At 56.5% G+C, this 27,811-nt stretch overlaps 1 protein-coding gene across 6 annotated transcripts in view; it reads right to left on the bottom strand.

Moving 5' to 3' along the window:
* The window catches only part of Nfix (nuclear factor I X), a 98,861-nt gene that overhangs the window by 20,930 nt on the left and 50,120 nt on the right, over positions 1–27,811 (bottom strand). For all 6 annotated transcript variants that reach the window (XM_078037017.1, XM_005336223.5, XM_005336224.5 and 3 more), the window contains 4 exons: positions 2,953–3,015; positions 2,583–2,657; positions 2,036–2,156; positions 422–558 (listed from right to left, as the gene is read on the bottom strand). In XM_078037017.1, coding sequence (XP_077893143.1) covers positions 422–558; positions 2,036–2,156; positions 2,583–2,657; positions 2,953–3,015 — 396 coding nt within the window. The remainder of the gene's footprint in view (positions 1–421; positions 559–2,035; positions 2,157–2,582; positions 2,658–2,952; positions 3,016–27,811) is intronic.

Here is a 27,811-nt window from a genome sequence, read left to right as displayed (position 1 = left end):
ACTAGCATCTGGCAGGTGGAGGCCAAGGATGCCACCCAGCGCTACAATGCACTGGGCTGTCCCCACTGCAGAGTGACCAGGTCTCAAATGCCACTGGGGCCCTGGTTGAGAAAATGGCTTTAAACTCTGGGGACCACCAGGCTGGGCAATCACTGCAGAAATATCAAGAGGAGGAGGCTGTGAAGCAGAGGCCATAGCCCCCCACCACAGGGCACCTGAGGCTTGCAGACTTTTCCCCACCATGCCCATAGGTTCTGCTGCCCACTTAGGGGTGGCCCAGCTCCTTGCCTCCACTCCCCTCCTTCAGTTGGTGTGCCCACTTCAGAAATCTAGGAGGGAGACTGGCAGGGCCACCTGACAATGGGGGAGTCAGTGGAGCTCTGGCTGCTCTGGGGCTGAGATGGAACTGCTATGCCCATACCTGCATCCACATCGTTGGGCCACCCACTGGACTGGCTACTGCCAGCTGCTGGGGAGCGGCCTGTCCCGGGATAGAACACGTCGTCGACAGGGCTCTCCATCTCACTGTCATCAATGGACTTGGGGCGCTTGGTGGTGCTGGAGAAGGAAGAGAGGGTCAGATGGGCCAAGGCTCCAAGGAGTCACTGGGTGCCCCGGCTAGAGAACTGTATATTGGCAGCTCCCTGTGCGAGGAGCAGGTGCCAGCCTGTAGCACTGCTTCTGGACTCTCCCCTGGATGTCCAACCTGAGACCAGCCCACCTGCTCCCTGGAGCAAGGCAGCTCCAAAATCTGCTCCCTCAAGAGCCCTTTATGGTCCATCCAGGGCCCATCCAAGAAGGGAGCACCTGCTTCCTCTGCCCCACCCACCATTTCCTGTCAGTCCCCAAGGGCCAGTGAGGTACTCTCAGAGACAAAAAGGTCAGAGGTGCACAAAACTCAGTCATCAAGGTAAAGAATATTTTAATGAAAGATTTTAAAAATCTCAAAATGAATGTGTAATCAGGCATGGTGGCACATGCCTGTAATCCCAGCAACCCTGGCGGGTTGAGGCAGGAGGATCACAGTTCAAGACCAGCCCAGGCAACTTAGCGAGACTCTGTCTCAAAATAAAAATTAAAAGGGTTGGGATGTAGCTCAGGTGTAGAGTACCCCTGGGTTCAATCGCTAGTCACATACATACACACACACACACACACACACACACACACACACACAGAGCCTAAAACCTCACAGTGAACAAAAAAATCCTAGTTTTAAAAGAGGACAGAACCATGGGGGTGGAGTTATGGCTCAGTGGTAGAGCGCTTGCCTAGCACGTGCGAAGCCCTGGGTTCGAGTCTCAGCACCACATAAAGATAAATAAATAAATAAAGGTATTGTGTCCGACTACAACTAAAAAATAAATCTTTAAAAGAAAATAAAAAATAAAAATGAATAAAAGAAGACAGAACCTGATTCTTCCCTGCAAGATGTGCCTGATGAGGCCAACTGACTACCGGCTAGCACCTCTCAACTCTTCCCCTTCTCTCTAGCGTAATCCACCTACTCAGACCCTTCCCCACCCCAGCCTGGAGGCTCGGCCTCCCCACTCTGTCAGCGCTGCCCACACATTGCTGGAGGAGCTGCTGGAACACACAACCCCAGCATGCCCCGCTCAAAACTCTTCAGTGTCTCTGCCGCTCTAGCTGAAGTCCACATGCCTTCCTCAGGTCTCCAAAGTCCTCTTGGGGTAGCCCTGCCAATCTCTCCAGCTTTGACTGGAGGGAGGCTGCCTAGAGCATCCATCCCACGTCCCCCAACCACCACCTCTGCCATGTGTCTGGGATCAAGTGCCACCTCTCCAAGAGGAGACCTTGCCAGACTCTACTTCTAGCCATGACTTGTGCAGGTTTGGTCCCCAGGGGCAAGTGCTGTGTGACAGGAAGCTCAGTGGGGTAGCTGAGTACAGTGGGTCCAGGCCATGGCGAGCTAGTGCCTCCAACAAGGGGTAACATCCTGAAGCATCCAGGCCCAGGCACTTTGAATAACGGGGGGTCATCTGGGGCAGACCGAAGGCTGCAGTGCTAGGCTTACCTGGTGGAAGGTGGGGAGGTGATGGACCGCCGCCCCAGGGTCACCTGGTTTATGTTGTAGTAGCTGGGACTCTCCAAGTCGGCCAGCGAGAAGTTAGGCCCTGACGCTGTTGCCACAGGAGCTAGGAAGAGTAAGAGGCTGGTGAGGTTTAGAAGGTACCAGAGGCCCCCCAGGGCCCGTAAACTGCTGTGTGAGCAGCTCCCAGAAGCCCGGGGGGGGGGGGTTTGCTACAGGGACACAGGATAGAAAGGTGGGCCACCTGTGCTGCTGAGAAAACCTCCCCCCAACCCCCACTGGGGGTCCTCAGGGAAGAGCTTTTGGTTGTGACTTTTTTTTTCCTAAAGCAGCAGAGATTAGAGCTGGCTGGGGCTCTCTGGACAACTCTGCTCCACCCAGCCTACGGCCAAAGAGACAGAGGCCGTCCCTTCTCTGTTTCGCTTGATCTAAGACCCCATCAGAATGGGGGCCCTGTGAGGTCCAAGTCCCCACACCTCAGCCCAACCTCAGCCCAATTCTGGTCCCTAGCATGAAGGAAGGACTCACTTACTCTGTGATACTCTCACCAGCTCCGTCACATTCCAGACCCCGGAAGTCACAAAACAGTCCTGGAAACTTAAGTGCCCTAAGATGGAAAAGGGCTAGTGAGTCAGGCCAGGTTGGGAGGGGGCTGTCCGATTGTTTCCCCAACGCTCCTTCCCATTTTTCTGACTCCCTCCCTCCCAGCCCTGTGTGGGCTCCAGGCTAGCTCCCAGGTCTTCCCTGAAGAGGGTATTTGCTCCAGGTGAGTCCCTCTCCTTGGGAGGGCAACCCAAGTTCAGTCAAAGGATGGTTGAGGGAAGGAGAATCCCAGTCGGCCAGGCCAGAGGGTGGGGCAGCAATGAGCAGGGGGTGGGGCGTGGTGGGCAGGGAACACTGACCGTTGGGCAGTGGTTTGATGTCCGCATCTCCTTGCTGGTTTGAACTATCTGATTGTCCGGATTCTGCAGGAGACACAAAGGGAAGCATGGGTCAGGGGCAAAGCTTTGCACCAACTGCAGTTCAGCAGCTGCCCTCAAGCTCTACGGGGAGGGTGGCCCACCCTGGCCAGCAGACAACTTCACCCAGTGCCCTCTCCCCAGCCAGCCCAGGGAGACCAGCAGAGGGAAGGACAAATAGCTCTAGCCCAGTGCAGGTTTCTCTGCCTATTGACAACCTACTGATATTTGGGCTGGATCATTCTCCATGGGGTGGGTGGGGTGGAAGGGGGCATCTTGTACATTACAGGGTATTTAGCAGCACCCTTGGCTTCCATGCTAGATGCCAGTAGCCCCCAACAGTAACAACCCAAACTGTCTCTAGATACTGCCCAATGTCCCCTGAGGAACAAAGTCACCCATGGGTGAATGGCACTAGCTAAGAGTTAGAAGCAAGGAGGTGCCCAGGAGAGAAGCCAGCAAGCAGGGCCATCTGTGGCTGTGGCGGACCCAAGGGTCCTGAGGAGTATGCTCGCCCCTAACCTCATCAGTTGAAGCCAGTCCTATGGGCCCGCACCTCCCCCACCTCACCTTTGTGCTTGCAAGCAGAGCCTGGCAACCCTGAGCGGGAGGTCTGCCCTGCCACCACCCGCTCTGTGCCAGCCTGTCTAGGCTGTCTCATGCCCCAGTGCCACAGCTGCTCAGAGGGAGCCCCAAGACAAGGGCTCATTGTGCAGTGGAGCTCACAGAGGGCTGGGGGCAGGGTGGAGTGCGTGTGTGTGTGTGTGTGTGTGTGTGAGAATATTTTGCTGAGCTTGGGAAAGCCCCCCACCCCCGCCCCAGGTCCTCAAGGCTTTGTGTGCCAGGGACACAACGGGGACCTCCAGAATGCCTGCCTGGACACGACAGCTGGCAAGAGGGTGCCAGGGTGGTGGGGCAGGTTGTGGGGCAGGAAGAAGGCAGGCGCTTGGTAAAGAATCGGCTGCTTGCAAGGCCGGTGGTGTGGTGGCATCTGAACGGGCTGTGGTGCTGGCCAGGGCTCTGTTCAACTCTTCAGAGTGACCCTGCCCCCTGGGCCTCCCCACAACCTGCACTCAGTCTGCTGTCCCCAGAGGCATAGGGAGAGGGCTGGGCGCTGGGCTGGCATGCACAACAGCAGCCTGCTGCCGCGGCCCTGCTCTCAGAGTGAAGGCCTGCCATGTCTGGAGCTGGGAGTTCTGGCCACCGCTCCTGGCTCCCTGCCTTGAGGTGATGTGTGTGGAAAAGGGTGACTGTTTGGGGCCTCATTCTCCCCATCCTTTACCTTGCTCCATTTCTTTTTTTAATTTCAAAAAATAATAATAAACTTTGTTCTAACAAATCAAGGAAACATTGTAAGGGAAGTGCCTGACTCTGGCTTAACACCTCGCTTTTTGCCTGCAGATAGAGACAGTGGATCCTGACTGGGGCCATATCTTGGCTGGTGGCACTCTCCACTGTGGAGGGAGCCACAAGACCTTCCTGGCAGGGCGACCTCTCTGTGCCCTAGTGTCACAAGGGGTGAACTTTCTCATCTTGGCCCATCCCGGGATCCCTAGCCTGTCCAGGAGGGAGCTGAGCGACCTAGGTGGCAGGTGGCCCACGCCAGGGCCTCCCTGCTATAAGATTCCCTCACTGCGGACCTCAGGAAAGGGCACATGCCTCAGAACTGGCATGCAGAGTCCAGCAGGGAGCATGTGGCCCTGACCCTGCTGCCCAACCCAGCCGTGAGCCATGAGCCCTGGGGCCAGCTCCATCCCACCAAGGCCTCCGGGCCCAGTCGGTGGGGTAGGCGGCCTCAGAGTCCACCCATGGGAGCGCTGCTGGCCCACTGCAAAGGTGAGGAAGGGAGGCTGCGCACACACTGCCCGAGGCCGTGTGCACAGGCCCAGCCAGGGATGAGAGCGCCTGACAAAGGGGTGGAGGTGCGCCAGCCCCAGGCAGAGAGCGTGACAGGCAGGAGGGACCCCTGCGGCACAGGACACTGCCCCCAAAGGGCACTCCGGGTCGTCACCATTAGCCACTGTTAAGCAGCAAGTGGAGGGAAGGCGAGGCCGCCCAGCCACGCCACGCGCCTCCAGGCGCTGCTCCGGGCGCTGCTGGCAGCCATCTTAGGCTTTGGCAGCCATCTTACAGCCGGCGGCCCAGCCGGTGGCCTCGCCAGCGTCCCCACAATGCCGCCCCCGCCAGGCCCGACATGCTCAGCTCGGCGTCAGGACAAAAGGCAAAGGCACTAGAAAGCTGGACCCGCGCTCTGAGGTGGAGGAGCCAGCCCTGCAGCCGGGGCAGCTATGGCCAGGACCCGGCTGGTCTGCTCCAGCCGCAGCCCTCACCCTCCTGGCACAGACGGTGGAAGAGGCAGGGAGGGAGGACAGGGTCCTGGGGACACCACTGCTCTGCTCAAGGGCTGATGAAGCCCAAGTGGGCCACATCCAAGCCCAAGGACTCTACTGGTTGATCAAATGTGGACCACTGCCCGACAGAGTCATGGCCACGCTGGGACAGGAAGGGATGTGAACCTCAGCTCAGGGACGTGCCTCAGACAGACAGGGCAGGGAGTTCACAGGGACCCAATCGGTGGCTGCAGGGCCCAGACAATCACTGGGCCCATGGCGGTCTGGCTCCGAGGAAGACGAGGGGACATTCTGCCCCTCGAGACGAGGGAGCCAGCGGGCCGGCTTCTCCTAGGGTGGGAGAAAGGGCTGCCTGCTCTGGACAGACCCCAGGTACCAGGAGCTGTGCCCAGGGAGGCACACTACGCAGCAGCCTGCACCTTGACCCCTTTTTGTTTGGGCTCCCTAGGGGAGGGGATGACCCGGGGATTCCGGACACAGAGGAGGAGGCCCCTTTATGACGCCCCTCCCCAGGCCCCCCTCATGGCTGCTTGGCTTTTATCTGGCAGAATAGGGCTTATCAGAGCCACCAGCTGAACAAACACACAAATCCACGGTTAGTGAGAAAAAACACTCTGCCTGAACTCTTTATCTCTTGTTCACAGGCCCCGCACACTGCCCACTGCCAACAGCACAGGAGGGGACCTGATGGAGCACAGCGGGGCTCCGTTCTCCACTCTGGAGGTGGAGGGCTGCCTCCCTGACTCTGGTTGTGCCTCCACCATTCGATTCTCCGATCCGATCCATGTCCCTGCCACCCCCCCTTCCTCCTTCCTTGCCCCCAGCCCAGGGTGGCTCTTCCCTGACAGTCCCTGCCAGGCACACGTGCATGAGTGAGTCCCTGCCCACACAGAGCCCCCCTCCCAGGGTCTGCTTTCTCACCGGGGACAATGGGCCAGCTGGTGGCCTGTGGGCCAGTGGAGAAGCAGGGATGGTATTGGCTGGCACAAGGCAGGCAGGTGCTGGCTCCCTCTCTTATCCTCTCCCAAACAGCTCACACCCAGAGGCTCTCTCCGGGTCCCCAGGCTTCTGGGGCCACATCCCTGGCACCTTTTCCACCTGGACCTTCTCTCTGGCCTGGCTGCCAGAGGAGAGGAGAGGGGTCCCCAACTGCACACCCCCAGTTCAAGGCCACTCTGATTAAGGAGGGGAAGAAACCCCAACCCCGCCCTGTACCCACCCTCTTCAAAGACCAGAGCTCCCACCACTTCCTGCAGAGGGAGGAGATGGGATAGAGGATCCCCCCACCACTCTGGACCCAAGACAATCCAATGGCCCCGGGGTCCTAGTGCTGAGGAGCGCAGGTCTCCTCCCAGCTCTACGATGCCTCCCACTCCACCCATCAAGTGCAGCTGCCACTGTGTCTGACAGATGCCTGGATAAGCAGACATCTGGGTCCCTACCTTAGGCCAGCTTTTGGGAGGGAGAGAATCTCATTTTCAGTGTTGTTAGGTGGGGGGTGGTCAGGCTGGTTTGTGTCACATAGTACACAGCTCTGCTGATGGTCCTTCTCTGGGGACCTGGGCTGCTCAGGCAATTCACGCCTCTAAGGCACAGGCACCCCTGCCAGAGGTTGTGGCTACCCCGTAGGCTGATAGAAAGGAGGGATCTGAAGGGGCAGTTGATAAATCTGGACTCTGGGCAGGGCCCAAGTGGACTCTGCAGAATAAGCCTCTGACACGGGATTTGGCTCTGGGCTCCCCATCCACCAGCACCATGGGTCACTCCACTACATCAATGGCTGGTGGACTGGAGGTGTCAGGCAGTGCCCAGAGCACCGCCAAGCCCTGCTGACAGTAGCCAGCATGGGCCCCTCCCTCCCTCAGGTCCCTCGGTATCCCCAGACAGTTACAAAGCCCCCCAGTGCTGCCCTTGACCCCATGCAGACTCTGGCTTCTCACCCCCTGAACCTCTACCCGCCAGGGCCTTCCTTTATGGTTCTGGGCTCCTGCTTCTGGGCTCCCCTGACGGGTGTCTCCCTCCAGTCCCGCTCCTCTCCTGCTGCTGTCTGTACAGTGTGTGTTTGGAGAGGATGCTACCTCTTCAGCAGTGTTCAGGAGGGGAGGCTCCCACAGCCAGGAGGAACCCAGCATTGCCTGCAAACCTTGACCGATAGCGTGTTTATATACATATATATATATATATATTTTTTTTTTTTTTTTCCAGCCACAGACGGGGATATATTTATGGCGCCCACTAGGTGAGGGAGGAATTCCTGCTCACTGCAGCCAACACTCTCCTCAGCTCCCACACAGAACAAATGTGCTCTATGAAAGGGTTGCGTGTAATTTGCCGGCCAGCTGCCCCTGTGGACTTCACCCAGCTAATTCTTTGGGGGCCGAAAGGGGTGCCCAGATCTGCTTAGCTGCACCCACAAATGTGTGCCCAGGCATGTGTGTAGACTCCGGAGAGCACACTTGTCATCAGAAGCACATGCACACTTGGAGATGTCACAAGTCCTGACTGTCAAGAAAGGGTAGAATAAGATGGCACAGCCAAAGCTGCCTGAAAAGAATCCCCTTTGACCCAGGGGACTGCTGGCCTCCAAGGGTGGGGAATGCAGCCCTTGGGGGATGCCTGCCCTCCCCCTGGCCCTCCCCAGACCCGAAATTCCAGAAGCAGGCAGGGTGCCTCCAGGCAGCCACAACACCCGCCCTCCCCCAGCCGCACCTCCTCTGCCTGCCTCCCCCTCCTCTGAGAATCAGGAGCGTTCAGGGCACGGGAAACCCAATCTTGAGGGGAGCCAGAGGCCCAGCCTGCAGCAATCAGAGCTGGAGAATGTGACTATTGTGCCTCCTGAAACCCAAGTCCAAGAATCTGAGACACCCTGAGGAGGGGGACACGGATGGATAGGGGCTAGGGGGTGGGTCACAGAGGGGGTTCTCCCCGGCTCAGCAAACAGGACACTTGGGGGACTGAGGAAGTCCTTGAGAAAACAGGGCAGCCAGAGGGCGGAGGGAGGAGGGGCTGGGCTGAACCCAGGGGGCTTCCAGGACCTTCTCCCTCCCCTGCCTTCCCCACCTGCCCCCATGGGCCAGCACACTTGCACACACACATGGCCGTCCTGAGACAGTGGCTTTCCCCTCCACTGCCATCCCCAGACTCCATTTGGAAGCAGGAGCCTGGCCAGGAAGCACAGCTCTGAAGCCTGGTGGGAGCCAGGTGGCACAGGAGGACAGAACACCCCTCCTTCACCCTTCTCTCTCTTCCCTCATTCTACCTCTGCTCGTGGATTCAAGGGGGGGCCTTGAGTCACCTGCTTGGTGAGGGTGTGGGGAGAATGTGGCAGAGGGGATGGGTGCCAGGACGGGGAAGACACCCATGGATACAGTGTTCTACTCCTCTCTGGCTGCTCCTGAGGCGGAGGCTCAAGGAAAGCCATGGAGTAGGGGTGATGGGATAGGCCACAGGCAGCTGGCAGACCAGGGTGGACATTCCACCCCCACAGCCGACCCTGGAATAACCACCTTCCACCCTGACCCAGCCCTGCCTCCAGAGCTGCTGGGGCAAGGGCCAGGCCGGGCTGCTGCAGGCCTCACAGCGTGACAGTGAGGCTGCAGGAAGGGAAGAGGAGAATCGGCCAGTGCTTCTGGCACCCAGGAGGCCAGAGGGGCATGCTCAGGTTCCACCTGAAAGCCCAGGGCCCAGGCAGCAACAAGGTGGAGGAGGCCCACTCCTCCAGCCCTTGGTCACCACTCCCTGCTTACAGAACAGCAATGGAACCCTAGCTCAAAGCCCTCCAGACACAAAGCCCACCTCCACTCCCCTCAATTACTGAGAAAGGATTTCCTAAACTCATGGTTTTCCTCCAAGATAATAAAAGTCAGAACTTGCACCTGCCCTTCATCCCTAACAAGCAGCCTTCCAGGGACCTCTCTTGGGCGAGCATCTCAGGGTTGTCCGCCAGGCACCTGCCACCTGCCAGAAGGCCCAGGGAGAACTAGAGCTGAAGTCCTGGGCACTCAGGAGTGGGAGGAGCCATGAGGGGACCTGGGTGCTCCGTTGCTCCTCTCTGAAGGATGACAGGCAATGAACAAGAGAGGAGAGAGAAGGGATGTGCCCCTGCTGCAGAACACCTGGCAGAGAGGACAGGGAAAGAGCCCAGGTCACCTGCCTGTCAGAAGCCACTCCAAGCTCTGCTCAGTAGCTAATACATGAGACTTTTGGCCACTGCAGAACTGGGAGGTGGGAATGTGCCTGCAGGTGGACACAGCGCTGACCTTCAGTACCTCAGACAGGGCTCCACAACCATCTGCAGAGTGAATGAGCAGAGCTGAGGCTTGCTCGACAGCAGCTGGGTATTTCAGAGGTGCCCAGGAGCAAGGAATGCCCATCAGAGCAGAATCTGCAGACACTACCGAAAGAACACAGAGAAGAACCCCACAGAGACAGAGAGAGGCAGAGCTGTGGGGCCCATGCCTGCTTCTGCCTCCCCCTTGAGCCCGTCCTTGCCTACCCAGGGAGGTGCCCTTAGTCTGGACCCTGTGACTGCTGAAGTGGGCACAATGCAGTGCTCTACCACTTCAGAGACCCCAGCCTGGGTGGGGACCCTTGCCCCAGCAAAGAGGGGTAGAAGAGGGACTCTTAGGCAGAGGGAAGTAGAGGAAGAAGGTGGGCAGACAGCAATGGCATTCCAGTTCTCTCTGGTCCTGTCTGAGCTCCAGTACCCCCCAGCCAGCAGCCTTGACCAAGTGAGCACTGTGCCCTCTTTTGTAAGGTGGGGAGCACACTTACCCTGCATGGTTGCTGGGCAGGGAGCCAGTGAGAAAACGTGAGTAGGGTGCTAGCTCAGGGCCCAGCTTAGGGCAGGGGCTCCGTAAAGTGAGCTGTCTTTCCACCTCATTACCATTTCCATCTCCATTTAATGACATCCTTGTCCCTCCAGGCTCTGTTCAGACACTATCTCAGTGGGGAAGCTGAGGCTGGCCCTCAGCTCCTGGCCGCACAGGAGCTCTTGCTCTATGACATGGTAAACATGTCTGAGATTGTAGTCTTGGCCCAGAGACCATGGCTGGCCAGCAGAGGAGCTCCCTTAGGGCCTGGCCCACCATCTACAAGGAACAGCATAGAGGTTTCTAGGCAAGCAGAAGGCAGAGCCAGGATGGACACTTTGTACAGATGTCTCTCCCCACATCAGTGTGCAGTAGCCATCAGTGAATGGTGTCAGGCTGGTCACTGTGCCGGAAGAGGAGAGGCAGGGAAAGAGAAGGTCAGGAGATGGGCCAGCCCAACAGGAAGGGGGAAGACAGAGCTTGTGCCCCTGTATTCTGAGGGTGCTGTCCCCAAGGGCCCATCCAGCCCTGCCCAACCCTGGGGATACGGAGAGCTAAGGGTACCAGGAGTACAGGTGCTGACCCTTGGGTGGCAGGGCATGCCACATCTCCTGGCAGAGCCAGCTGGTGCCACAACTTGGCCATTAGCTGGAGCCAGCATTTCCAAGACAGCCTGAGGCCAGAAATCATGTGATAGTGGGGTCCAGGAAAGTGGCCCCAGCCCTTGAAACCTGTGTTCCCTCCCCAACCTATGGATAGAGTCTAATGGTGGAGAATGCTCTCCATGCCTCACACCCCAGGAAAATCCAGGGGCCCAGTAGAAGGGGCACTCGTTCCCAGCAGAGTCTGCAGATCTGCTCTCCATCCCCACCTTCTCTCTCTATTTCCAGCACTGCCCTTTCTGGCCCTTTAAGTTGCCCAGGCCAGGCTGGCCTGACGTCCACCCCCACCCCCAGCTGCTCTTTGGGCTATTAATAGTGTCCCCATCTTCCCAGGGTAGGGCACCAGAGTCCTCCCCCAGCCCCCAAATACATTTGCCCTTGGCCTAATTATTCATAAAGGGACAGAGTCCTCCTGGCCCTCATGCCAACCTGGGAAGAGAACGGGGCAGCAGAGGCTCTGGAGGCCACATGGGGTACTGCCTGGCACAAGCGGGAATTGGGGGAAAGAAGGGAAGGAGGCAGTAACCCCAGAGCACTACAGTGACAAAAAGACAAAAGTACAACCAAGAGATGGAGGGGACAGAGAGAGGCAGAAGCTGAGCAAGACAGCAAGGGCCAAAGTAAAACACATCAGGAAAGAAGGCAGGACAGAAAGCATCAGAGCAGGCCAAGGCTCCAAGGGGGCAGGTACAAGGGACCCGCAGAGAGGAGGAGGTAGAGGAACACACAGAACGGGAGGGGTGAACCTGAGAGACTCAAGAGCTGCTTCCTGGCTGCAGCTGACTGCCAACATCTGCCTGGTAGGCACTCAGCAAGGAGAAGGGATGGGGAGGCCTCAGGACAAGGACCCCCGCCCCCAACACACAGGCAGCTTCTCAGGAAGGGAGAAGAGGAAAAGGGAAAAGAGGCTGGAAGAAAGAACACCTGATGGATAGGAAGTGGAAAGTGAGTCCACACAGCAGGAGCCGCCCTGCGCCTGCTCATCAAGACAGTGGAGCTGGCAGGACGGGGGCTGCAGGGAAGGAGCACCAATGTCCCCTTCAATCTGAACCCACCCCCCTCTTTTTGTCCTTGATCAGGGTCCTGGTCCCTCCTGCATCCTACTGCCCCGCTTCCTTGAGAGAATTCATCCAGGAAATCCAGGGGTCTGGAGAGGAGAGCCCACCAGAACCCACTACCTCGATTCACCCTTTAGGGAAGCAGCAATCAGGCTGAAGGTACCTGTCTCCATCCCCAGGTGCTCTACCTTTTTATAACCTCTATGGGGCAGTATCCAGTACCAGGTGAGAGAGCCCAAGTCCTCTACCTGGGAACTTGCCCTGGTTGCAGGGAGACTGACTCTGGCTCATTGAAGAGCAACAAACACAAATGCACCCCATAATTGGATGGTCTGGCAAGGCCCTGCTCCTGCCTGCAAGCTGAGCAGTCCTTCCTTCGAACGCCACTCAAGCCAAAGCCTCTGGCTGGGCTGGGCAAATGGGAGACTCTGGCTCTGGACTGCGTGAAAGCCCTTGGACCTAGACATCAGATCACCCTGGTCAGGAGCTTTCAATCTTCAGCCCCTCAAGGATAAAGCCTCTGTCTGTCCCCCCAACTCAAGGATTGAACCCAAGCATGCTCTACTGAGCCACAACCCTATCCCTTTATTTTTAGGTCTTGCTAAGTTACTCAGGCTGGCCTCAAACTTGCGATCCTCTTGCCTTAGCTCCCCAGTAGCTGGGACTGTAGGTGTACACCACTGTGCCTAGCTCCTGTTTTGTTTACTGCAATATCCCCTGGCCCTAAACCCACAGCTGGAGTGAATAAGACTCTAAAGAGACCTTTCTAGACTCATCTTCCTACTGTAGCTACACTGGCCACCCAGGGGACAGAAGTACCAGCTATCTGGCACTTTCTGCCCCTGAAAAGAGAACGTCTCCTGCAGGCCAAATGACCTCATGCCCAACAAACTGATGCCGAAATCCTGGTAACACTAACCCTCCTGCAAAGTCCAGTTAGGCCTGGGTACAGGACTTGCCACACTGGGGTTGGGCTGACCAGAGGAAGGAACTTGAGGCTCCCTGTGAATGGCAGGGCAATCCAGTGGAGCCTCTCTCCCAGGCCCGCTCCTCTCCTCACCTGGGTGGCCCCATAGCTGCCACTGTCCTGAGCTGCCCAGATAGGCAGAAAGGGTTTGGAAGTTGGCTCCAACTTGGAGCCCTGAGAGCCTTAGCAGGGCTAAGCCCAAAAGAAGGCCTCCTAAGGGCTGAGGTAGCCCTAGGTGCTGTGGGGCTCCAGCTCTGCAACTGGAAGCCTCGGCTCCAAAGCTAGACCTGCTGTTGGACCCCCAGTGTGTCTGTCTGGCCTCCTTGTGCAAAACAACCAATACCTGTTCAAACAGAACCACGGGACTTTCACAGAGACCTTCCCTGAGAATGAGCTGAGCTGAGAGGGTGCACTGTAAAGTAACAAGCAGATGTAAGGACAGTTCAAGCTTCTGAAGGGACAAAATGACAATGACCCTTCAGACTGGCAGACACAAAATTCTCCCATTCATAATTCTCCAAAGGACCCAAGGGGGCATCCCAGGGTGGCCCTGATGCGGGGCTTAGGGAGGGCCACTCTGCGCTCCCAGACACCATAGCTAGGTGGCGCAGCAAGTTAACACTAGCTGGCCTCTGTGGATTGCAGCGGGGTAAACCTGTGGACAGCCGGCCCAGAGCTCCAGGGGACCCAGCAGGTTCCTTCTGCACACCCATGAGGACCCAGCAGGAAGGAGAAGACCTATCCAGGCCCAGGCCACTCACACCCCAGGTTGTGCACCAGGGAAGGAGCTGCTTGAGGCACTGGCTCCTGCTGCTGCCACTGCCAAGCACATCCTGTGATGTGATGTGAGGGCCGAGCTTCCCGTCTGCATTGATTAGGAACAGCTTGCAGTGAGGGGGCCGGATGAAAGGGGGCCCTGGAATGGGTGGGTGAGGAGAAGTGGGGGGCCTGCCAGGTGCATGGCTGGGAGGGATGTAATCCTGAGGGCCCAGTCACACCCTGCAGGCCCAGCAGCTCGGGTCCTGCCTGCCTCTCTCAGAGAGGGGGATTCTCGATTAGGGGGATTCTGTGGCCATGTGACCCCAGGAATGCTTCTAACACACCAGGATGCCCTTACCTTTTGACAGTGCAGACTTGTCTTTGCACTTGATAAACTTGGGAAAAGGAAGATCCCCACCCCCAGCTACTGCAGAAAAAAAAAAAAGAGTAAAAGAAATGAAGACTGAAAATCAGAGATCAGGAACCAGAGACAGGGAGAGAAATGGAGAAAAGTCAGGAAGGGGGGAGCACTAGCACTCTGCAGTGGTGGCAGCAGCCGGGCAGGCACACCCTCCCGGTGGCGGGCGGTGTGGAGAAAGGCCCCTTTGTTCCACTGGGAGGTTAGCCGAGGTGAGTCCCGCCCCCCCAACCCCCCTGACCCTGGGCGGTGCAAATCATTTCACTAGGCCTGGGGCTGGCCTAGCTGTTTCCCTGGCCTCCCAATCCTCCACCCCAGAGCAGAGCCATGGAGTTTGGCTGTGAGAGGACTGCTTCCTACCCCTGACTTGCCCAAACACTAAGGGTCACACTTATGGGGCTGGGCTAAGCTCCTCCAATGGGTCTCTGGAAGCCTGCTCTGCCTGTCTTGACTGCAGCTTGTCCAGGCTTCTCCTAAGCTGTGGGCTTTGGGGTAGATTCAACATACAGCAGCACAGTGCAAGAGTGAAGCACGTGTTATGCTGGGAAATGGAGCCCAAGAGGCCGGCTGGCCGGCCACGCCCCTCCAAATCCAGGCCTTTTCCAGTGACTTCCCAGGACTTCCTCAGAGTGGGGTCTGGGCTCTGCGCTAGTGTTGCCCTCAGTGGTCATCTGTCTCCAGTAAAGGGGGCTGAGGTCCTGCACCCCCAGAGCCAGCCAAAGCAGAAGGTGAACTGGGGGTGGGTAGGGATAGGAAATGAGAGATTTCTGAAAGTACCCCTCTGCTCTGCAACACATCCCTTCCCCATTCCCACTCCCAGCTCAAGTGGGGTGCAGTACACACACACACACACACACACACACACACAGAAGCACTAGCACTCCCCCGCCATCCATTAGAGCTCCTGGCTACTCCTATGGGGTTTTCCACAGTCCTAGGAGCAAACTCCTCACACTTCCCAGAGCTTGGTGGTTTACACTTGACTAAGAAGTGTGTCCCCTTTCCAAACAGTGGTACCCTCCAGCTCCCACTCCAGGAATGTACAGCAGAAAACCTGAAGAGGGGATTGGCCAGGATCCTTCTGTCCCTGACAGTCCCCTGGCCTCAGGATGATAGGGGGAATATCTTCTCTTCAGGACACCCCAGTCTCCCCTTATAGCAGATAGAGGCTGAAAGTAGTGACAAAGGGAGGAGGAGGTGGTGTCCCTAACCTCCCAGGTCTTGTTGGGCCTCTGGCCTGGGAAGTGGGGCAAGAGAGAAGGGAAGGGCAGAGGGGCGAAGACAGGGAACAGGGCAGTGGCCGCAGCAGCTGGAAGTACAGGGAACCTGAACAGGGCTGTTGAAATCAGCTTCAAGAAGCTGCAGCTCAGATACACAATGTCCTGCCAAACCCCGTCCTTTAATTAAATTAAGAACGGGACAGACTTCCCAGATTTTTCTGTGTGAGTGCATGTGAAAATCCTGATGTGCATGAATCCGGAGATCTGTCAGCATGTGCGTGTGTGCACATGTGGATGTGTGAACCCTGATGGTAGAGGAAGAAGAGTGAGGCATCAGGAATGGGGAGGGGAGAGGTGGGACAGAGATGCTCTCCCTGGAGGGAGACTCCAGACAGGGCTCTCAACCCCCACACCCTGAACTGTGGTCAGCTCATGGTCTGTGGTGGGTCCTGGGGCTGTCTTCACTGTAGGATATTGTGTGGTATTTCTGGCCTCCACCCACTCAGCGCCAGCAGCCTCATTGCCAAAGTCCCTTGGGGGCAAATCCAGCCCTGGTGAGATCCACTGCTCTTGGGCATCAGATGAAAACCAGCTCAAGCCCTTACCATGGAGATGCGTCCCATCTCCCGTTCCCCCTGTAGCTTCCAAAGTATTCTTGGGCCTTGCCACCTGGTCCCAGAAGAATCAGTGATAGTTCTACAAAGGGCAAGGTGCCCCTGACTTCTCCCAATGGGCGTGGCTACACAGAGTCAGCTGAAGTCGGGATCTGAGGTAATGCAGGAGGCCCAGACTAAAGCTGGTATTCTGCATCACTGAGGGAAGGGTCACAGAAGTGAGGGCTTACTTGCCTGGAGACAGATCTTGCAAAGACATCTGCGTAGCCCCAGGCCAGCAGAAGTCTACCTACCCCAACCCCAATCCTCTTGCACTATCCAACCATCCCTCACACTGGGAGGCTCCAGAGAAGCAGGAGCTGGGGGGGTTCCCAGTTCAGCCCCAACTCAATCCAGTCCCCTTCCAGAGGTCACCTGTAGCAGTCTTGTTCTAAGGGTAGGGTCAGTTCCAACAGCCCTTCTCCCCTAGGCCCAGAGGAAGCTTGCCTCTCTCCCCAACCCTCTAGGAGCCCTGAACAGTTCCCTTCTGGGAGCAGAGCCAAAAAGATGGGAGAAGGATGTTTATAAGCTGCTAAAAGGGAAAAGTGGGAGGAGGGGCTGAGAGGCCCAGGCCTCCAGGTAGTTCAGACTGGGGCCCTGCGGGGAGGGAGGAGGAAGGTGGACTTCTCTGGGGAGCTCAGTATCTGGCAGACTGGAGGAGGAAGCAGCCTCTACCCACCCGCCACCACCACCCTAACTGTGCCACCAATGGGCTTCTAGTCCTCCACAGTAGCCTGCCAAATGACAGTTTCTTGACACTGCTTCCTGATCCACAGGACTCTAAGACATTACTGGGGTTTTTTGTTTTGTTTTTTGGCTTGTTCCCCTCTCCTCAGCCTGAGGAGAACAGGACCAACGAAGAAGGACGTAGGGCCCTGGGAAACCTGGGAAACCGAGGCCCGGAGTGTGGCTTCAGGAGCTGCCTGGTGGGAGCGAAAGCCAGTCTCCAGCTCCTAGGGCTCTGCACACAGCTAATGGGAGGCTGGCAGCGGCAAATTGTTGTTTACTTTTAATTAAGTAAACAATGTCGGCTTCCGCCTCCTCCCCTGCCATCCCAGCCAGTAATTTGGGGGATGACAATGGGGCTGCTTCCTTCCTCCTGCCTTCTTCCCTCCCTGCAGGCGCTCAGGCTCCCTCTGGCTCTGCGCAGTCACTGGAACTCACCGCTGGTGGAGAAGGCTTGGGGGGGGGGACGACAGGAAGGCCCCAGTCAACCTGCTACCTGCTGAGTCCAGCAGGCTTCAGGCGCCCTCCGGAGGGTTGGCTTCACTGCCATCTCACTCAGGGGCCTCGAGGGCATCCTGGCCTCACACTTAGGACACGGTCCATTCTCTCCACTCCCCTCCACGCTGCAGCTCTCCTAACCACTGTCCTTCAAAGACCAAAAACAGGGTGACCAGGAGTCCCCGAGGGATGAGGTGGTAGAGATCAAAGCACAAGTTGGGAAGATATTCACCAAATTAGACAAGTCTTGCACAGGTATCCAGCAAGTGGAACCTTCTGGCCCCTGGGGCAGAGCCTAACCCCCACCCCCGCCCCCGCCCAACACCCACCCCTGCTGCAGGCCACTAGGTGGTACCAGATTTCCTCGGATGAGGAGTTGGCTTTATGGCCCTAGTTTCTGCTGTTGCTGTCTTGAAATTCTTAACTTGCGAACAAGGGGCCCTGCATTTTCATTTTGAACTGGGTTCCACAAACCCTGCAGCTGGTTCTGCTGGGTCCTGCCTGGGGGTGTGAGCCCTGGACTCCCCCGAGTGGAGAGACAGGCAACAGAGCCCTGAGCCCTGGGAAGGCTGAATTTCAAACGAAGTATCCTGAAGATGAGGCTCCAGACAGATACACCTCTCCAAGCCCTCTGCACAGCGGGTGCACAGCGGGTGCACACACTGCAGAACTGAGTGGAAGGAAAGGGAATCCCTCTAATTCCTCTCCCGCGTATCCCTCTCAAGGATGAGCAGATGGGTCCAGAGTCAAGCCCAGCCTCCCTCCAGCTCACTCACACCCCCTCCTCCCAAGACTTTCCAAGGTGTGTGTATGGGGAGGGGTGCTGAGTTGTGTGCAATCCCCACTCCTCCCCCTGCCCCGGCTGCTTCCCCACCTCCTTCAGAAGGGCGGGGTCTGTGGCTGCAAAGTTGGCTGGGGCTGGATGCAATTTCAGCCGCAGAGCAGGGCTCCCTGGCTGGAAGCAATTTTCTCATTAAGACCCCAGGCCTGCTTGCCCGTTGGTTCTCAGCCCTCACTCCCCTCCTGCGAAACCGCACCCCACAGGCCTCCCGACAGACCACTCACACGCACAGGGAACCGCACATGTACTGAGTCAAAGGGGCGATTGTGGGGTCAGTCCAGTGAGGTTGGGTGCAAGGAGAGTTGCTGGCGCAAAGCCCTGGCCAGGATGCTGAGGCACCTTCAGGACTCCTCATCCAGCAGCCTACTTCAGGCAAAGAGTGAATCCTAGTCCCCAGGACAGAGAGCAGAGCCTAGGGGATCTGGAACCTGGCCCACCCTGAGGGCTGACCTCACATGACACTCCAGAGAGACCCTCCAGTGCTCAGGTCTGGCACCAGTGGATCCCCTCCTTGCTCAGCTGGGCCTGGGGCGAGCAGATGGGCTCTCAGGAGGAGCCCCCCTCCCCCAGCCCCGAGGCTGCTCTAAGTGGAGGGTGGTCTTGGCCAAGGGAGGGGGGGAGCCGAGGCCCCGGGAGGGGTGGCTCCGCTCCGCAGACACATGTGGTTGGACTTAAAAAGCTATTAGGGAGTGAGGCGCTGGCGGGAGTGCGGCCGGCCCTCGCACCAGAGGCGGGCGGTGGGGGGGGTAGATGCCGAGGCGGTGAGCTCAGCACCTCCCGCTCCCTCTCCAGCAGGGCCTGGAGAACTCAGAGGACCCTCACCCAGCAGGAGAGTGGGGCAGGCCCACAGGGAAGGAGAGGCAGGCTGCTAGCCCTTGGTCCAGGACAGATTCTGGAAAGCTCAGCAGTATGAGAACTCTAGAATCTATGATGGAGCTAACTTCTGGGGGAGGGGCAGGAAAGTTGTGCCCAGGGCTTGGATGGGACCCAGAAGGGCACAGACAGGTCCTTAGCTTCCCTTCAGCCTTCTTGGGGTGACAGCTGGCTGCTGGGGGTCTGGAATGTATGTGAGTTCTGTGGGGCTGGAAAGGGGGATTATTAGGACACCAGAAGAGAGCAAGGGAAGGGAAAAGTGGGCCCCACCCATCACGAGGCCAAAAAGAACCGACGGAAAGTTCCCTAGAGCCGCCAGCTTGTAAAAAGTTCCTTTACTTTCCAAATTATGAGCATTTTTTAACAAGGGGGGGGGCAGAGCCGTGATCTAGGACTTCATAGGACTGTGTGTGTGTGCGTGTGTGTGTGTGTGCACGCGCATGCACACCCGTCTGTGACCATGTGCAGTCATGACTGAAGGGTGTGCAACTTGCATCTCAAACTGCTCTACTCCCAAAGTCAGGTCACCACCCTCCTCAGGTAACCACCATCCTGTTATGCCTAACCCCAGGGGGCACCCCACTGCTGTTACAAAGTGAGGTGTTGCTAGGGGGTCAGGCACAAGGAGCAGGACCAGACCTGGGTCTGGCAAGCCACTTGCTAAGCTCATCCCCATCCTGCAGGCCTCAGCATCCTCAGGAGTAGGCTTTAGGATGGAATGGAAGGATTGCGTGGAAACATCCTGCCCAAGGCTCTGGAGACCTTTCTGAGCTCCTCAGACACCCACTGAGATCACCCCCAGCTCCGCAGGATTCCAGGGCACAGTCAGAAGTGAAGAGTTGGTCGCTCTTCTGCTGTGTGGGGGCAGGAACTAAGTGTTTGGGAGACATTTAATCTTCCTAACTGCCCCATGGGGTGATAGTTATTTTCCCCATTTTTGTAGATCAGAACTGAGATGGTGAGCAGATGGTGAGACTCGGGGGAGTCCAGTGCTCACACCCCCAGGCAGGACCCAGCAGAACCCATCTGGTCAACCAAGACCAGCCAGGGCCTGAAGGAGTGGAACCTCCACTTGCCTGCCTCCCAGGGCTCCCTCCACAGGCCAGGGGCTCAGCTCTTCCTAGGGGTCTTCTTTCTCAGCCTGGATCCAGATCCACCCACAGAGAGATGGGGAACTGTGGGATGACCCTGGGCAAGGCAGGGCAGGAGAGAGGGGACTGCTCTGAGCCACTAGGAGTGGGGCCAGGCAGGCTGAGTGGGGGAGGAGCTGACCACGGAGAGCCGGGATCCTCGCTCAGGAAACTCGCAAAGAATGCGGTTGGCAGCAGGCCAGCGGGCCAGGACCACAAAGAGGCCTTTGTTTTAGGAGGTGTCCAGGGAGTGGATGGACAGAACAGTAGAGGTGGGGGCAGCACCCCTTGGGGTGGGACTGGGGAGAGCACACACTGCCCCCTCCTGTCTGCCTCCCCATGCCTCAGCCCAGCAACAGCAGGTTCCCGCTCAGGGTCCCGACTCCAGGGAAGACCCCTGGGCCCAGGTTGTCCGACTTCTCAGCTCCCCACCTCCCTCAGCTGGTAGGAGGGGATCTGCCCTAAATCTACCCTTCTGAACCCCAGAATATCCTAGGAACCCTGGGGGGAATCAGGGATAGGGGTGGTAGAGGGGCTCTCTGGCCTCCAGGACGGATTTTCAGAAGATGGCAGAGTCGTCCCCTCCCCAGTTGTCCCTGCTTTCCTCTGGGGAAGGAAAGGAGAGGTTGTAACAGTCCCTCCCCCTCCCTGCTCTGCATTTGCAGAGTTTCTCTGGCCTCTTCTTGGCATCTGGAAAAGTTTGGGAAACTCAAAAAATTTTTTTCTTTTTTTTTTTGGAGAGTTTTTCTATTACTCCCTAGACCTGCCAAGAGGAAGAAGGAAGAGGGGGGCGGTCTGGGGAGTGGGGGACAGAGTAAAGTCAGAAGAGGAAAAGAGCACTTGGGGAAGGAGTGGAGGAGCACTCAGCGTGCCCCATAGCCCACCGAGCTCCATCCAGGTTTTCTGGAATTAACAGAAAGACCCCCCCAAAAATGCCCTGAGGCCCACCCAGCACACCAGATTCACCTGGGTCCTACCCTGCACCATGCTCAGGACCTTCCCTGGCCACCCCTACCAGACACAAGTGTGCTGCCACCAGGGAACACCTGGGCTGTGGGGCCCCGTGGAAGAAAAAGACAGGACATCTTAAGGATGAGTGGCACCAAGGACATGCCATATACAACTCAAAATTCATCCCAAGTCAGAGCACGTGCCTGACACAGGACTGTTTCTCTGAGAGGATCAAGACTGTCTTGGTTAATTGAGGTGACCCTTTGCCCTGATGGCCCCAGTAGTCAGGTTGAGGGCAAGATGCCGCCTTGAATGACCCCCATGAGTCATGGTGGCACTGCCCAGCGGCCCCAATGTGATCACCAGGCCATCCCAGGTGGTCCACCTGTGTTTCTGGCCCCTGTGTTCCCTAGGACAGCTCCTATCTAATCTGTGCCCTGGTCCAGGTAGCCAGCAGTGTGCCTTGGTCTCCCAAGGATGGCCCCACTCCTGGGGACAGAGTACATGTGGAGTAAGGGACAACTGAGGCTGGGGGACAATCTGGAGGATTAGTAGCACTGGTACTAGTTGGAAGAGCAGAATCACAGGTCCTACTTATGGGACAGTCCCAGGGATCCCTCGAGGGACTCTGGTGAGAGGCTCCTGACTGGGATTGCAAGAGGAGGGAGAGAGATGGGAAAGATGGAGTGCTGGAGAGAGACACAAGGGCAGCCAGCTTCTCTGCTCACTGTTAACCTGGGCACCACCTGGATGCCAGTGGACATTTGGTCTCCAATCCTACAGGCAGAGCAGAGAGCAAAGGAAAGACATAAAGGAAGTCATGGCACAGGATGGGCAGCTGGTGGGAGGGAGGTCTGCCGAGGAAGAGGAAAACCCCGCCAGCACAGAACGGGGAGCCCAGAGGGCAGGCACAGTGGGAGGGGGCACTGCAGAAGCTCCTTTGCCTTCCAGCCGCCGCTGGCTGCTCCCAGGAGCCACCCCGCCCCCTCCAGGCACCTGCTAAGGCGGCAGTGGCGGGTTGTGTTTCTTTAACCCCTGGGGCCTGTTGACACAGATTAGTATCGCTGGTCAGGGGTCAATAGGGAAGGCTCTTGAGGTCGAGACCTGAACAACTGGAGTTGTAATGAGCCACGTGGGGAAGAGGCCCAGGGAGAGGAGAGGGCCGAGGAGGGAGGAGGAGGGCTGGGCTGCTCTGAGGAAGGGCCTCTCCAGCACTTGCCTGGGCAGTTCTTGCCTCCCTGAACCTGCTGTGCTTGGGGCTTAGGAAAAATTGGACTCACTGGCCACTGCTGTGGAGATGCAGATGCGTCCCTGAGTGGCTGGAGCTGGCACCCCAGGGAAGAATCTGGTAGAAAGAAAAGACATGAACAATGGCCAGGGGCTCTGACCTGTGTCCACCCTCTGGGGCCAGGCAGCCCTTCCTCTCCCTTCACCCCTATTTCCCTGAGAGAGCACTGGTGGGCCTCAAGACACCCCTGCTCCTCCCTGGGTCTACAGTGGGGTGGCACGGCACCCACCTGTGACACGAGTCCACCTTAGGCTATCTGGCAGAGCCTGAGCTGAGTGACTCACTTGAGTCATCTGGACCTCAAGGGGGGCTGGTGCAGGGCCTAGACAGTGTCCCAAGCTCCTGGTGGGACAATCTTTGCCTGGTGGGAAGTCTTTGCCTTCGTCAACAATGGGATCCCTAGCACAGCACCTAGGTGGTGAGGCAGCTGCTCCCGTGCCTCCTAGAGGCATGCAGGGTGCTTCAGCAACACATACCCTCCCAGTAATCCGCCAACGTCCTCAGTGCCACCACACTCCTCCCAAGAGCCCTGGAGGCTACTCAGGGGGCTGGCTCCAGGCCTAAGGCCACCTCCAGGGGGCTGGTCTTGATAGGAGGAGAGGATTGCCCCTCTGGCCGCCACAGGCTGCTTAGCCACTCCCACAGAGGAGTAAGTAGGGGAGAGAGGAAAGCCAGGCCACATGTCCCTTGGGACTAAAGCCTCCCCAATGTCTGGAACAGCAAGGCATCTGTTGTAAAGAGGACTGAGCTCCCTCAGAGTCACTGGTGCTCCCCAAGTCCTGTCCTATTTACCTCCTTTAATTGCTCCATGTGGCTGGGCACCATGGCCCATGCTTGTAATCCCAGTGATCTGGGAGGCTGAGACAGGAGGATCACAAGTCCAAGGCCAGCAGGTGTAGTATGCTGGAAGTCTGTGAATGCTGAAATACATGGCCTCAGCAGGGACCCAACCATGAGTGACCTGGTGCCTGCCTAAAAAGACAGTGCCTCTTGGCAGAGAAGAGGATGGAGAGCAGCTGCCTCTTTGCAGGCAGTTACAAATCCCCAGAAGATAGCAATTCCCCTCCCAGATGCACACCTCGAGAGAAGAAGAATACATGTCTACTTAGATACTTGTACACAAATGTTCACAACTGCCAAAAAGTTGTGACCATCCCAAATGTCCGTCAATGAATGAACAGATCATCAAAATGTGGCATATCCCACATAATGGAATATTATTTAGCCTTAAAAAAAGAACGAAGCAGGCTGGGCATGGTGGTGCACACCTGTAATCCCAGTGGCTTGGGAGGCTGAGGCAGGAAGACTGCAAGTCCAAAACCAGCCTCAGTAAAAGCAAAGTGCTAAGCAACTCAGTGAGACCCTGTCTCTAAATAAAATTCAAAATAGGGCTGGGGATGTGGCTCAGTGGTCAAGTGCCCTGAGTTCACTCCCTAGAACCAAAAAATAAAAAATAAAAAATAGAAGCACTGATACCAACTACAAGATGGATAAACCTTGAAAATGTTATGCTCCATGAAAGAATCTATTCACAAAGACCATATATTATATGATCCTGTTTATGACACAGAAAGCAGATTAGTGGTTACTAGGAGCTGGGAGAAATGGGCCTAACTCCTAGTAGGTATGGGATTTCTTTCTGGAGTGATGAAAGTGTTCTGGAATTAGTGGTGATGGTTGTACAACATTGTGAATGTACTAAATGCTGCTGAATTGTACACTTTAAAGTATAGATGTCAGCTGGGTGCAGTGGTGGATGCCCGTATTCCTAGAGACTCTGAAGGCTAAGGTTAGGAGCACTGCAAGTTCAAGACAAGCCTGGGCAACTTAGCAAGACCCTGTCTCAAGGTAAAATATAAAGCCAGGAATGGTGGCACATATTATAATCCCAGTGCCTCGAAAGGCTGAGGCAAGAGGATTACAAGTTCAAAGCTAGCCTCAGTAACTTAGTGAGACCCAGTATCAAAATAAAAAAGGATTGGGGACATGTTTCAGTGGTTAAGTGTCCCTGGGTCCAATCCCTGGTACCTAAATAAATAATTTGAAGAAATAAAAAGGTGTAGTTATGTAGCTCCTACAGAGCGGCCCTGGATTCAATCTCGAATATTAGAGAAAAAAAATACAAATATGCTTCAACTCACAATGGATTTATCTGCTGATAAACCCACTTTAAATTGAAAATATTATTAAGCTGAAGACATGTTTAATACACCTAATCCATTGAACACTGGAGTTCAGCCTCGCTTACCTTAAATGTTCTCAGAACACTTCCATTAGCCTATAGTTGGGCAAAATCATCTAACATCAAGCTTATTTCATAGCAGTATCCTATAATTCACTGGATTCTGAAAGTGAGAAACAACGGCTGAATGGGTGTATTTTCCCACCATCATAAGGTCAAAAAATCCTAAATCGAACCCTTCTAAGTCTGGGCCCATTGGTAGTGAGTTTTATTATGTGAATTATAGCTCAATAAAATACAAATCTGGAAGGGAGTAGAAGCTGAATTCAGAAAATGACAGTGGGGGGTGAAGAGTTGGGAGGCCTGGGGCTTCCACAGGGCCTGTGCTCAGCTGGCTGGGAGGCTCTGGATGAGGTGGTGATGTTCCCAACAAGGCCTGGAGCAAAGATAAGAGGGAGCAAGGGGCTTGGGAGGTCCCTTGTGAGGGCGGAGCACCAGTATGAGGGGGAGCTGGAAAGAAGAGTCTGGGGCCCACGGGAGATCCAAATCTGAGATGAGCTGGGATGCCCAGTGGAAAGTGGCAAAGATGCACAGTGGGCCAGGCACTGCTGCTGCTGGCAGGTGGCCTTGAGCAAGTGCTCCACCTGCCCAGCTGCATGTGTGGCACTGTGTTTCCACAGCCCCTAGCTCACCACCATCCTGGGCTTCGCAAAGCTGGGGTTCAGAGGTGCTGACAAACAGTGTTACCCAAGGCAGGGAGAGCACCGGCTGTGTGGGGTGTGGGGAGCAGCAGAGTGTGACCAAGCCCAGGGAAACAGCCCTTCACAGCACAGAGCAAACAAGAGAACCAGGAAAGGGGCATAGGAAGAAAGAGGCAGGGATGAGGGACGGCACAGCCACTGTGGGGCAGAGAGGGCCCCAGGCCCTGGACCAGCCCACGCCATGGGCAATGCAGACAGAAGGCCAGGTAGGAGGGAGCAGGCTCCAGACCCAAGGCTCACAGGGCTGCCTGGGAAGCCGCGCATTCTCTCACCACGGCCTCTGTACCAGGCTTCCACCCTCCTTGTCCTCAGCAATAACCCTGCCCACGGCTCTGGGCCCTGGAGCTCAACACATGGCACCACTCAATGGTTTCTGGCACCAGAGAGGAATTTATTTCCTGGATAAAGCAGCCAAAATCGTTCTGCACCTTTGTTCCGCGAGCACGGTGCAGTCAGAGCCGACATTTTCTAATGGGGCCAGAGAAGAGAAACTCAAAATGGATTCAGGGAGGGTGAGGCTGAGGAGCAGTTCAAAGGCAGAGCACTCTGTGGTCTCGAAAGCTAATGGCGGGAAAACGGATGTGGCTGGGCTTATAAAATCAAATAGCCCAGGGTTTCTAGTGAGTGAGCTGTAAATCAAGCCCAGGACAGGTAAACCACCTGAAGCTTAAAAAGGGGACCCCCATCTAAGGCAATACGTTCTACTCTGTGGGGAGGGGGTACTGGGGAATGAACCCAGTGGTGCTCTACTACTGGGCTACATCCCCAGCCCTTTTTAACTTTGAGATACAGTCTCACTAGGTTGCTAAGGCTGGCCTCAAACTTATGATCCTCCTGACTTGGCCTCCCAAATGCTGGAATTACAGGTGTGCGCCACCACGCCCAGCAATAAGTCCTTTTTAAGCAAGGAGTCACCTTGCGGAGTAGGCTGACTCCAAGGAGAAACTTGCTCCCGATTCATGGTGGAAGACTGACGTCTATACCAAGGATCTAAGTGCTGACAGTCAGTCAGGGCTAGGCAGGAGAAACAGCCTCCTTCAAACTGAACCTCAGGGCCTTGAGAGTCCTGGATGGCTGGATTTCAAGGCATTCCTGGGGGCAGCCCCACTGCTCCATGCCAGCACTCACGAACAGCCTGCCCAGAGCTGCCTAGGAGGGCAGTAGCTGCCCTTCTGATGTTCTTCATGGCCCTTGATGGGTCCAGGCCTTAAGCCCTTTCCTGATCAGGGTCTGTGATTAAACAATGTCCCAGGAAGGAAGCGAGTTGTCCCAGTGCCCCCAGAAACCATCTCTCTGCTCTCTTCACCCTCCCTTCCCCTTCTCTCAGCTCCTTACATTCACATGCATGGAGACGTGCACAGACACAAAAAGACGCTCACGTGCACCGGGATCCGTGTAGAATCACCGCCTTGCAGCCTATTTACAGACATTTTACCAAACAAAACATCAACTCCCAATGTTTGACAGGAAGCCCCTCCTCTCTTGTCAGACACGATCCCTCCTAAAGGGGGTCCCCAGCGAAGAGCAGCAAAAGCCCCAGGAAGGGGAAAAGGAAGAAAAGGAGTGCGTGTGAGGCAAGAGAAGGTAAAATTATAAGGTTGGAGCTGTCAAGGCAAAAAAGGGGGGAAAACGCAAAGCGACTCCACTATTAGGGACTCGGTGTGAAATGCAGCATTCACAACAGCTGAAAATCTCAGCGCTTTGTCTGCAGGAAACATGAGACATAGTGGCCCAAAGGCTGGGAGGGCAGCAGAAGCCCCCACATGTGGCAAGCAAGCAGTGAATACACCCCAAAATAGGGGGCAGTGTGCCCACACCCCTCTCACTCAGCTCACAGGCTACTCCTCACTGTGCCCTCCTGTACCCCCACCTGTCCTCTCCCCCAGGCACTGTGGAGGGGGGGTCAAAGAAATGTAGGAAGCGGACAGTCGGGCCTATGAGGTGCTCTTTTGGTCAATGGGACTGGATGTTGGGCAATGTCCTATCCATTAAACAGTACCCCAACTCTTGCCTACCAGGGTTCAGCGACCACCTGCCCAGCTCTGTTCCTCAGAGTAGAAGCTGGGCCAGATGTGTGTCGGGGAAGCTGGGGCATGGCCAGTGTCCTTGCAAGACAGGAGCTGGAGGGTGCCAGCCCTTCCCATCCCTGCATACCCTCCTTCCAGAGGAGGCTCAAGCTGATGGAGGAGGTCCAGCCCCTACCTCCAGATGCTTCTGGGGGCCATAAGGAGATCCTGGGGAGGGAAAGGGCAAACTCCTCGATTTTGGGTCCAGCTCTTACCACTGGAGGAGAAAGGAGCCTGTCAGGAAAAGGAAGGGGAAGGTACAGAAGTGACAAAGGGCTGTGATCCTCAAATGCCTGCCACTAGGTCAACACTGTGGGGTTGTCAATCTGGGGTGGCTGCCAGTCTTCTCTTCTACTTCCTGGCCACAGACTGCCAAGTGCCCTGGGCCTGGGTCTGCAGGCACAGCACCAGGAAGGCCTCAGGACACTGACCTGATTCCTCCTGGCCATCATTTCCTCTGCACAGCAAGGGTTTCCACACCTTCAGAGCCCCGACGCTGGGGCTTGGTGTTCGGTGTTCGGTGTTCTCTGCTTTGGGGGGCCATCTGTGGGGGCAGGCCATCAGCAACATTCCTGGTCTTTCCTGCT

This window comes from Ictidomys tridecemlineatus, chromosome 2 (assembly GCF_052094955.1).
Source record: "Ictidomys tridecemlineatus isolate mIctTri1 chromosome 2, mIctTri1.hap1, whole genome shotgun sequence".
Taxonomy (NCBI): Eukaryota; Metazoa; Chordata; class Mammalia; order Rodentia; family Sciuridae; genus Ictidomys; species Ictidomys tridecemlineatus.
Note: the sequence above shows the minus strand (reverse complement) of the source record. Positions and strands in the feature narration are given on the sequence as shown.